The sequence below is a fragment of the Phoenix dactylifera genome, chromosome 14 (genome assembly GCF_009389715.1).
Source record: "Phoenix dactylifera cultivar Barhee BC4 chromosome 14, palm_55x_up_171113_PBpolish2nd_filt_p, whole genome shotgun sequence".
Taxonomy (NCBI): domain Eukaryota; kingdom Viridiplantae; phylum Streptophyta; class Magnoliopsida; order Arecales; family Arecaceae; genus Phoenix; species Phoenix dactylifera.
The window spans coordinates 2,583,373-2,594,693 of record NC_052405.1 but is presented as its reverse complement, the minus strand read 5'-3'; the positions used below and the strand labels follow the sequence as shown (position 1 = coordinate 2,594,693).

Below are 11,321 nucleotides of genomic sequence, written 5' to 3'. Positions count from 1 at the left end.
CATGGATAGTCTAGTGCTAGAATTAATTACCACGAGGAGGTTATTTGACTAAAAGAAGTTATTTGTGTGCAAGAACCCTTGGCAACCATTTAGGTGTTACTAGTACAAAAAATTACATAAAAAATGGGCAATAACTACTAAAAACTACTATCAAATTTTGTTATAAGAAGAAAAACAAGTTTCATCCTGAACCTCTCTCACTTTCTACAATAGCAGTAACACCATATTTGGTGAAACACGACTATTGCAATGATATACCCTGGGATTAAGATTAAGCCTTTAAAATAGAGAGTCTGCCTATTTTAGATTATTGCTTAGCATCGTCAATTATTTATCTTGGTATCATGAGATTAAAGTTTTTGTATTCATATAATCTTGTAGATATACTCATAATTTTTGGAGATGCATTTCTTTATTTCTTTCTTTTAGGGAAAAAACTATAACAATGTTTTGAGGAATTGGTGTAGAATCTACAAGTATCATGAGCAAGGAAGAGAAATTCAAAGAGATAGTTATGCATTATTATGCCATGAGACTCAAAGTTAAACCAATATCAAAGTGTATGCATCTAGTTTAAGTTCGAGGGAGCTTGCCATGCTGATGCTCATGTAAACCGACAAGGTCCAAGTTCGCCCGTTGATACTTGAAGCTTGGATCTTAACTCTAATTTAACTCGATTAATTTGGATTAAGTTCAAAATTTAGATAAGCAATTGTTCAAAAGCAACGAGCAGCAAAAATACCACGCTATTAGATTTTAAAAGATTTTTGCATTCTTAGGCTTTGAGCCAACTTCGATTCTAAAAGATCTATAAATTAGCAAAAGCATGCACATATTCACATGCACATGCATCATACCACCTTTCCCATCCTCCTCTTGATAGCCGTTGGGTTCCTCCAAGGGTGACTCAAAATTTAAAAAAGAAGAAAGAAAATGGCGGCAGCTCTCCATCTCTCCGCCGTCAACTCCACTCCTCCTGACACCTCAATCCCCTCCACCATCCTTAAACCTTCTAAGCTCTCACCACCAATCCCTCCTTCCCTTCTCCTCCAAAGGGTCACAGGCCCCAAATCTCTCAAGCAAATCCATGCTCAAATCATCAAGTCCCGATGCACGCAAGCACTCCAAGTTCAAATCAAGCTCATCAGCCTCTACTCTCTCTTCAACCAAATGGACTCTGCTGAGCTCTGCTTCCAGCGAATCCCATCCAAACTCCAATTTGCTTACAATGCAATGATCCGAGGCTACTCCACTCATGGATTCCCCGAAAAAGCACTCCTTTTGTACTCCCAAATGCTCTACAGTCATTCTCCACCACCTGATAAGTTCACTTTCCCGTTCATTCTAAAGGCATGTGCTGCTCTCTCTGCGCTCTCTGAGGCCAGGGAAGCTCATGGGAGGATAATAAAGACAGGGCTCACACCTGATGTTCATATCTCGACGGCGCTTGTTGACTTTTATATGAAATTGTGTGAGGTGGGAATCGCCCGACAAGTGTTTGATAATATCCCTTTGAAGAACACTGTCTGTTGGAATGCTTTGATTGCGGGCTATGCTCATAATGAGTTGGATGTGGAAGCAGTTGATGCTTTCAAATGGATGATAGAGCTGGGTTTCCAGCCTAGTTCATCTACTATGGTATCAGTACTTCCTGCAGTTGGTCGGCTTGGTGATCTAGAAGAAGGGAAGCTTATGCATAAATTGATTATAGAGAAAGGCATCGAGATAAAGGAGTCAGTGATCAACAGTCTGATAGCCATGTATGGAAAATGTGGGGAAACGGAAACTGCCCGTCGACTCTTTGATGAAATGCTGGAGAAGACTGCTGTTTCTTGGACTGTGATGATCTCAACTTATGCCCGAAATGGGAAATTTGCTGAGGCTTTAGAGTTGTTCATTTGTATGCAAGCTCATGGTGTTAAGCCCACAGCGGTCACAGTGGCCAGCATACTACCAGCTTGTGCTGATATGATGCATATTAAACTAGGAATGAAGGTTCACGGATACAGTATTAAAAATGGGTTTGATTTGGATATCATCATGAGCACTGCTCTTGTGGACATGTATGCAAAGTGTGGTTGTATTGCAGAGGCTAGATGCGTCTTTGATGAGATGCCTGAGAGAAACATAGTTTCATGGAATGCAATGATTAATGCTTTCGGGCTCCATGGCCAAGTGATGGATGCACTGGAATGGTTCGCATTGATGCAACTCGATGGAATGAAGCCAAATGGCAGCACATTTGTTTCATTGATCTCTGCCTGCAGTCATGCAGGCATGGTGGCAGAGGGATTGGAGTGCTTCAAGTCCATGAGCAAGGATTACGATCTTGTTCCTGAGACGAAGCATTATGCATGTGTGGTCGATCTACTTGGGCGTGCTGGGAGGCTTAAAGAAGCTTTTGAGTTCATTAAAGCTATGCCTTCAGAACCTGATGATTCTGCTTGGGGTGCGCTGCTCGGTGCTTGTAGAATTCACAAGGATGTCGAGCTTGGGAGAATGGCTGCACTGAAGGCTCTCGAACTGAAGCCAAGGGAACCTGGTTATTATGTTCTTTTAACAAATATATATGCAGGAAGCGGTAGATGGGCAGATGCTCAGAAACTGAGAGAGGTGATGAAAGAGAAGAAGATACTGAAAGAAGCAGGGTGCAGTTCTATTGAGAATGGCGGAATTGTTCATTCCTTTGTTGTAGGTGATTCCAAACATCCTGAATGGAAGAAAATATACAAGAAGATGGAGGAGATCGAGGAGAAGTTGAAGGAAGAAGGCTATGTTCCTGATACCAGCTTGGTGTTGCATGAGGAGATCGAGAAAAGTGAGAGGCTTGCTATACACAGTGAGAGGATAGCCTTGGCATTTGGGCTCCTTAAGATACCTGATGGGATCCCCATCAAAATAACTAAGAACTTGAGAGTATGTGCGGACTGCCATTCTGCCTTTAAGCATGCATCCAGGATCTATAAAAGGGAGATTATTCTAAGAGACCTGCGCCGGTTTCATAGATTTGGAAGTGGCAACTGTTCATGCAAGGATTGCTGGTGAAATGAAAGGGAGATTGCAGGGAAGACAAAATTGTACAATCCAGCAACTGAATGTTGCCATTCCTTCCAGTATCAGGTTGAAATCATCCTCGGTTACAATATTTGGTATTATGACGTGAAGTAGCAGCGTGTTGCCATTACAGAGATTATGAGTCATTGCTCATAACTCCATCATTGAACCATCTTAAATTCAGATCAATAACAGCAGAGCCATGTGGCATAATAACAAGCTGCATTTATGGTTGTCATGATGACCCATTTGATATATGCAAGCCATAATAGATACTTACGGACGCTATATGCTTGTGTGCAAATCTTGATGATGATAAAAATCTAGTCTTCAAGCATTCCCTATGGACATGAACTTTGATGATACAGTAAGAGGTTATTTGGACTCCAATAAGCCAACTAGAGTTGTAAGGGGAAGGTAACCTACTTTTTTGGATGCTTGCAACTTAAATTGCACCGAATTACGCATTGAAGTGTAACTAAGGATTATCTTATGGTAGATTAGCTTACAGTCAAAATGATCATAGAATGAGTTACAACTTACAACTGCGCAAGAAGGTATCTTAATTAAAAAAAGATTCTCTCTTCCCTCTCTCCTCCACTCTGGCTCTTCCTCCGTCACTGCCACCATCTACCCTCCATCCATCAGCTTTGGCTCCCTACCTGCCTCTCCCCTCCTTCACCTTCTCATCCTCCTCAAGGCTTAATGGGCAATCATAGGCGGCAATGCTTAACAGTTTAAGTCATTTAATTTGTTTTAACCTGTTGTAAATTGAATTAGATTACTTGTTTAATAAAATGGTCAAGCTCTAATTAAAATTTTTGATCCGCTTAATAAATAGATCAAATTTAGATTGACAGATTTTTTATTATATCCGACCCAATCAAATTGCCATCTCTATAAGCAACCCTCCCCACAATCATCTAGCCCCTGCCCGAGCCCTCGCCGCTAGAAATTCGTCACACATCTCTTCATTCAGAATACTCATTTTCATGCACATCAAGTGCTCTAATTTAGCATCTGTCAGCAAGGTGTTTGATGAAGTATTTGTTACAAACACCTCTCTCTTCAAACTTTTCTTTATACACAAGAAATGAGCTTTCCTTACATTAAGCTGTAATGCAACTAGAACTTTAGCAGACTTCTAACCGTAGAACTTTCAATAGCTCCTAAGCTGGCGACTCGACCTAATCAATATCCAAAATGAAATTGCTCATAACTAATTAATTATCTCAGCCAGTTGATGCCGTCTGTCCTTATTTCATGATAAATTTCTGGACATCTTTTAAATAGGCATGCTCCTAACGGCCACATAACTGGAAATGCTTGTTACCCAGTTACCAGCAAGCAAGAGAAATGATTTTCTGTAAGCAGATAGGCAAGTCCTGCCATATCCGGATCTTGAACCGGGTGCTCTCCTTCCAACTGAAAAATTATGAAAGCAGCTCTAAACATTCAAAATACCATGTCATCAACCTTGAAGTAGATAATTTCCTATATTATTAACATATCCAGCCCTAAGCTGAAAATAACCCTTACTCAAAAGCAAATTAAGTATATTCATTCATATGTTCTCGGCTGATCCCCTCTGATTCCTGTTAGTGTTCACAGCAAGCCTGATGCTCGAAGGCGGTATTCAGTTGGCTAGAACCCCTTGAACCAAGTCAGAAATTAATCGCAAGCCCCATTAAGAGGATAAAAAAGTCGGAGCTGACTCCACACAACAATCACCATACAAATAAATCGTATCCAACATGAGTCGCAATATAATACCCAAAGCTTCTGCTTCATCTGATAAACCTCCTCTACATGCCGCCATGTTTCACTTCAAGACCAAAAGAGGAAGCATGGAAATTTCTTTTTTTTCGCTAAATCATAGCATAAAATATTAAAATCCATTTAGCTTCTACAGAATTTAATCAACGACAGAACAAAGGATCCAAAAAGAGGCCGCCTTGTTTTGTTACAAAAGACACAAAAAGCACAAATCACTAACTCTTATATGGAAACTGACATCATCAACCAAGAACGAAACTGCGAATTGACCTGACCCCTTAAAGAATTAGGGGGAGCAAGACCAGTCTAGGTATTGGTTGCTCTTGTGTAAATTTGTTGACTGGCATGGGAAGATACCATCCTGATGGAACCCCTCGCCATTAGATCTTTTATTGCCCTTCTTGCCAGTGATCCATTGATCTGAGAGAGAGAGAGAGAGAGAGAGAGAGAGAATTAGACAAGTCAGGCCAGGATAATGTTTTTCCATAAAAAGAAAACAACATTATCAAATACTGACATCCCATTAGTAGATGTATGAGGGAAAAAATGGAAATGAGCTGATTCCTCAATCCTCACAGAAAAGGGAACAGGTAGATTCTAACAACCATATCAACCAATGCTAAAACCATTGTCAGGCACATGTGATGCACATGCATGGAAGTATGTATGGTTGTGATTCCTTAAAAAAACATTTTAAATTATTTTCGTAGCTTGGTAAAAACACTAACTGTTAGGAGGTGCACTTTTCCTGTTTCTATCCTTTAAAATATAAATTGTATTGTGTGTAATTATTTAAGATGGAATTAGCTTTAGTCATCAAAGGGTGCTCGATATGTGATGAAGGACGCAAGGTCTTGTATTTATATTAGCAAAAAGTACAAGAACATTGCATGACTTTGAGAAGCCAGACTCGAAGGATTTACATATGAAGTGCCAAATACTTGCAACTTCTTCCTCAACAAAGATAAGAAATAAATGGCTTAATCAAATTGACAAATGAAGAGTAGGACTCTTGTCCCATCTAAGTTGCCTATCATGATAAAAAACATTTTACAACTATAAAGACAGCTTTAGTGAAATTTGACACCAAAAAACTTAAGATTATTTACCATGTAAAACTATTTGACATTAAAATACAGCATACCAGTGAATCATCATCCAAGTTTACGTCTGCAGGTAATATTATGGTCTAATAAAGCCAACACAAGCATGGAATCTGTAAACTAAGGGCCTATTTGCTGTTGCTTTTCTTTTCCTATTTTGTTTTCAAAAACCCAAGAATAAAAAGGAACTAGACTGAACAAAATGTATAACAAAAACTTACTGTTTTTTTTAAAAAAATGTTCGTAAAATCTTTGGAGTTGTTGGAAGCAAAGATTTACTGCTAAAGAGTGAGAAGAAAATCAACGAATAGCATTAGGTTTGTTCAAAAACTATTTTCAACATCAATCTCCATTGGTATCTCACTATTTTTAGGGGAAACAAGAACACAAAAGCAATCACAATACGAAACAGGCCCTAGCTTATTCAGAGTAGAAACAGTTTAGTCCAATATATGCTGAACACAGAAGTATGAAAGCTCAGCAGTCAAAAACCTGATGATAAGTTTGCATACACAACTTTTATCTCAAAATACCACATACCAACATGTCCCAGATCTAGATCAATCTATCCATTAATATATTTAGGTCAAAATATTTCCAATTTTCCAGTTTCACTGAATGCCAGCAAAAGGAGATTTTTGGAACATTTAAAATGTCAAAGGAAAAACTACAAGAAGAAGAAAATTTGGGCATATGAAGATAAGATTGACATGAACCAACCAATTATAGAAATGAAAATAAGGTTTTCGTATGACCATTAGTTTCAAGCAATTTTTAGATATAAAAAGTACTAAAACATATGAACTTACTCAGCAAATCTATTTCAGTAGCTTATAAACTTTTCAAACTACTTTTACCCCTACTATCACTCCAGCTTCATCATTTCTTAACCTCACCTCCAATTTACTTTCAACCATGTGTCTTAACTTGATATCCTTTACTTAATCAAATCAAGGATGTGTGCTTCACCCTCTTGACAGCCTTTTAATTTTGTTGATTAACCAAAGCATCAATAGTCAGTAACGATGTTAGTAGCTCTCTTTCTTAATCTTGCTTACCCATACTATTCAAAGAAAGCACAACAAGCATGCATTGAAAGTACCCAGCGATGGTGGCAACAATGAAATATTACTTTTAGTTGATCAGTTCTTGCTGTCAAATGGGGAGATCAGTTTAGTTAGTGGTCGTGCGAAGGATGTCAATCCAGCAGTCTGCCAAACTAACAAAAAAGCTGAACAGCTTAGGCAAGCTAAAATAGAAGTCCGAATGCAGAAATATGTTTTAGACTATCTTCAAAATAGATAATTCAAAAAGATAATGAAAAATATAGAAAAAGATTTTCAGAAACTTATATGACTCTGAAGTGATGTTCAAAGATGGGACACAAAGATCTCCATAAAATGATATTTGATGTCAAGGGAAAAAAAAAACCATCTACCTACTAGTACAGAGGTTGTGTACTCAGATGAGAATTGCAGTGTAGCAATTTGTTCGAGGCCATCTTCAAACAGAAAAAAATTGAGAGGGACGGAAAATTGCACAACTATTATTGCCAACCTTTATCCAAAGTATTCGTCATTTCAATTTGATGACTTTGCTGTGAAGTTGGCTTACTAAAATAATAACAAAATATGAAAACAAAATGAGGGGGACCAGAATGTAGCAACTTGTTCGAGGCCATATTCAAAAACAAAGAAATTGAGAGGCACGGAGAATTGCAAACTATTATTGCCAACCTTCATCCAAAGTGTACACCACTTCAGTCAGGTGACTTTGTTCTGCAAATTGGCTGATTAATATTCTTCAATTACAGAACAATTATAGAAATCGAGATGAGATTTTTGTATAACCACTAGATTCAAGCAATTTTTAGATATAAAAAGTACTAAAACATATGAACTTGCCCAGTAAATCGATTTTGTATCATTTACTTAATCAAATCAGGGATCCATGCTTCACCCTCTTGACAGCCTTCTAATTTAGTTAATTAACCAAAGCCTCAATAGTCAGTAATGACGTTAGCTTTCATTCTTATTCTCGCTTACCCACGCTATTCAAAGAAAAAACAACAAGCATGCATCGAAAGTACACAGCAATGGTGCAACACTGAAACATTACTTTTCTTGCTGTCAAGTGTGGAGATTAGTTTAGTTAGTGGTCGTGCGAAGGATGTCACTCCAGCAGTCTGCCAAACTAACAAAAAATCTGAACAGCTTAGGCAAGCTAAAATGGAAGTCCGAATGCAGAAATATGTTTTAGACTATCTTCAAAATCGATAATTCAAAAAGATAATGAAAAATTTAGAAAAAGATTTTCAGAAACTTATATGACCCTGAAATGATGTTCAAAGATGGGACACAAAGATCTCCATAAAATGATCTTTGATGTCTCCATCTACCTACTAGTGCAGAGGTTGTGTACTCAGATGAGAATTGCAGTGTAGCAATTTGTTCGAGACCATCTTCAAACAGAAACAAATTGAGAGGGACGGAAAATTGCACAGCTATTATTGCCAACCTTTATCCAAAGTATTCGTCATTTCAATTTGACGACTTTGCTGTGAAATTGGCTTATGAATTTCCTAAAATAATAACAAAATATGATAACAAAATGAGGGGACCAGAATGTAGCATCTTGTTCGAGGCCATCTTCATAAACATAGAAATTGAGAGGCACGGAGAATTGCAAATTATTATTGCCAACCTTCATCCAAAGTGTACACCACTTCAGTCGGGTGACTTTGTTCTGCGAATTGGCTTATTAATATTCTACAATTACAAAACAATTATAGAAATGGAAATGAGGTTTTTGCATAACCATTAATTTCAAGCAATTTTTAGATATAAAAAGTACTAAAACATATGAACTTGCCCAGTAAATCTATTTTGTATCATTTACTTAATCAAATCACGGATGCATGCTTCACCCTCTTGACAGCCTTCTAATTTAGTAAATTAACCAAAGCCTCAATAGTCGGTAATGATGTTAGCTCTCATTCTTATTCTCGCTTACCCACACTATTCAAAGAAAGAACAACAAGCATGCATTGAAAGTACCCAGCAATGGTGCGACACTGAAACATTACTTTTAGTTCCTCAGTTCTTGCTGTCAAGTGTGGAGATCAGTTTAGTTAGTGGTCGTGTGAAGGATGTCAATCCAGCAGTCTGCCAAACTAACAAAAAAGCTGAACAGCTTAGGCAAGCTAAAATAGAAGTCCGAATGCAGAAATATATTTTAGACTATCTTCAAAATAGATAATTCAAAAAGAATGAAAAATTTAGGAAAAGATTTTCAGAAACATATATGAACCTGAAATGACGTTCAAAGATGGGACACACAGATCTCCATAAAATGATCTTTGATGTCAAGGAAAAAACATCATCTACCTACTAGTGCAGAGGTTGTGTACTCAGATGAGAATTGCAATGTAGCAATTTGTTCGAGGCCATCTTCAAACAGAAAAAAATTGAGAGGGACGGAAAATTGCAGAACTATTATTGCCAACCTTTATCCAAAGTGTTCGCCATTTCAATTTGACGACTTTGCTGTGAAATTGGCTAATGAATTTCCTAAAATAATAACAAAATATAAAAACAAAATGAGGAGAACCAGAATGTAGCAACTTGTTCGAGGCCATCTTCAAACAAAGAAATTGAGAGGCACGGAGAATTTGCAAACTATTATTGCCAACCTTCATCCAAAGTGTACACCACTTCAGTCAGGTGACTTTGTTCTGCGAATTGGCTTACTAATATTCTACAATTACAAAACAATTATAGAAATGGAAATAAGGTTTTCGTATAACCATTAGTTTCAAGCAATTTTTAGATATAAAAAGTACTAAAACATATGAACTTACTCAGTAAATCTATTTCAGAAGCTTATAAACTTTTCAAACTACTTTTACCCCTACTATCACTCCAGCTGCATCATTCTTAACCTCACCTCCATTTTATTTTCAACCATATATCTTATCTTGATATCATTAACTTAATCAAATCAGGGACGTGTGCTTCACCCTCCCCTTTCTCCCCCACGCCAAAAAAAAGGTTATCCAGCAAGAAGGCCATCTATTGTAGACCAAATACAAAGAGAACATTTTCTCATTTCTTCATCAGTGGATTTTACTTAGCGCAAACCATGAAAAATACATGGCTGGAGAGTACGAAAATCCTAGCCGATATCTAATTGTTCCACTCAGAAATAAATCATGTAAAGATGTATCAGCAGATAGCCCCTTAAGCACTAAAAACGTGAGTTCATAAATCGAAAAGGAAGGAAAGAAAGAAAGAAAGCAGTTTAGCATGCTATAAGATTTTATCAAAACAAGCAAAGCAACAGCAACTAAGTCTGGCAAAGATACTCATATATCACGACTAAATCCAGAAAAAAACAACAGATCCATAATAAATATGAGATCTTTTACCCTTAATCTTTCAGACAGCACGGAGGGAGTGATCTGCTTGTACTTTGGAACTTCGGAGAGCATCTTATCATAGCTCGCCTGATCGAAGAGCACGGCGTTGTTCACCTTCTCCTTCTGCTTTCCCTTGCTCCACTTCTGCAATTCAAACCCTAGTTAGCCAATCCAACATCAAAACCCCCCGATTCCCAAACACTAACCTTAAACCATATCGCGTTACCTTCTTCTTCTGCTTCCCTCCACCGGATTTGGCCGGCCTAGAAGACGGGGGAGGAGCCTTCTCCTTCTTCGGCGCCTGTCCGGAGAATAAAAGGAGAGATCAGATATCAAAACCTCAAGTACAATCGAATCCGAAGGAGAACAGGAAGATTCTATTACCATTCCAGAGGGGATGTTGGGCTTGAACTGATAGGGTTTCAGAAGCCGACCTCAGCGGAGAAAGCAAGCAGCGGCGTCACAGAGGGCCTTTTTATCTTATGGGAGTCGGATAAAATAAATAGAGCTCCCGGCGAGCTAGGGTTTTGCCGAGTTCGACTAACGTGCGCGAGGTCTGATGAAAGACGCGAGGACGATCGGAACCGTTGGATCCGTTGAAAATGATTTGCCCTTCTTTTTCTGAAAAAGGGCAAAAAATTCCGCTTGCAGATATTGGCTTATAGTTAAATCCCATTGCCGACTCTAAGTTTCCGCTCGAACCTTAAGACCCGGTCCAGGCTCAACACTGGTAGTCTTCGGCCCAAGACTTGCCCAAAAAGGGCTCGGTCTGATGGGCTTCAATCCGACCAAGGTCCATTTTTCAGCCCGCCTTGCAGGGTTTAGCTTTTGGGCTCGTTTGGTTCGCAGGAAAAGAAGGAGAGAGTGTGCTCAACGAGAAAGTAATGAGATGCCTCTTATTTAATTAGAGTTTTCAAAGGACAGACGCGAAAAAGTTGTATTTTTATGAAAATATGATTCCCACGTTTTAT

General features: G+C 38.3%; 2 protein-coding genes, 1 long non-coding RNA gene and 6 other non-coding genes across 9 annotated transcripts; 2 read left to right on the top strand and 7 right to left on the bottom strand.

Moving 5' to 3' along the window:
• The first annotated feature begins 933 nt into the window (after positions 1-933).
• On the top strand, positions 934-3,045 carry LOC103705633 (putative pentatricopeptide repeat-containing protein At3g11460, mitochondrial). Its single transcript, XM_008789437.3, has one exon. The coding sequence runs from the start codon at positions 934-936 to the stop codon at positions 3,043-3,045; it is 2,112 nt and encodes a 703-aa protein (XP_008787659.3).
• A 1,833-nt stretch (positions 3,046-4,878) lies between these two features.
• Positions 4,879-10,898, bottom strand: LOC103705623 (40S ribosomal protein S25-like). Its single transcript, XM_008789427.4, has 4 exons — positions 10,735-10,898; positions 10,577-10,651; positions 10,360-10,494; positions 4,879-5,250 (listed from the first exon to the last, which is right to left on the bottom strand). The coding sequence occupies exons 1-4, from the start codon at positions 10,735-10,737 to the stop codon at positions 5,137-5,139; spliced, it is 327 nt and encodes a 108-aa protein (XP_008787649.1). The 5' UTR covers positions 10,738-10,898; the 3' UTR covers positions 4,879-5,136.
• Positions 5,258-10,228, top strand: LOC113462656. The gene is made up of 2 exons (XR_003385471.2): positions 5,258-7,385; positions 8,346-10,228. It is a non-coding gene; the product is annotated as an uncharacterized LOC113462656 (long non-coding RNA).
• On the bottom strand, positions 7,410-7,533 carry LOC113462809. The gene has a single exon (XR_003385947.2). It is a non-coding gene; the product is annotated as a small nucleolar RNA snoR86 (small nucleolar RNA).
• Positions 7,590-7,712, bottom strand: LOC113462810. The gene has a single exon (XR_003385948.1). It is a non-coding gene; the product is annotated as a small nucleolar RNA snoR86 (small nucleolar RNA).
• On the bottom strand, positions 8,370-8,493 carry LOC113462808. The gene has a single exon (XR_003385946.2). It is a non-coding gene; the product is annotated as a small nucleolar RNA snoR86 (small nucleolar RNA).
• On the bottom strand, positions 8,557-8,679 carry LOC113462813. The gene has a single exon (XR_003385950.1). It is a non-coding gene; the product is annotated as a small nucleolar RNA snoR86 (small nucleolar RNA).
• Positions 9,358-9,481, bottom strand: LOC113462814. Its single transcript, XR_003385951.1, has one exon. It is a non-coding gene; the product is annotated as a small nucleolar RNA snoR86 (small nucleolar RNA).
• LOC113462815 lies at positions 9,546-9,667 on the bottom strand. Its single transcript, XR_003385952.1, has one exon. It is a non-coding gene; the product is annotated as a small nucleolar RNA snoR86 (small nucleolar RNA).
• Positions 10,899-11,321: the final 423 nt, after the last annotated feature.

Coding starts and splice junctions, on each gene's coding strand:
- LOC103705633 (XM_008789437.3), top strand. CDS start 934: ATGGCGGCAGCTCTCCATCTCTCCGCCGTCAACTCCACTCCTCCTGAC.
- LOC103705623 (XM_008789427.4), bottom strand. Junction 10,495..10,576: donor GAGGGAAGCAGAAGAAGAAG/GTAACGCGATAT, acceptor TTTGAATTGCAG/AAGTGGAGCAAGGGAAAGCA. Junction 5,251..10,359: donor TGCTGTCTGAAAGATTAAGG/GTAAAAGATCTC, acceptor TCTCTCTCTCAG/ATCAATGGATCACTGGCAAG.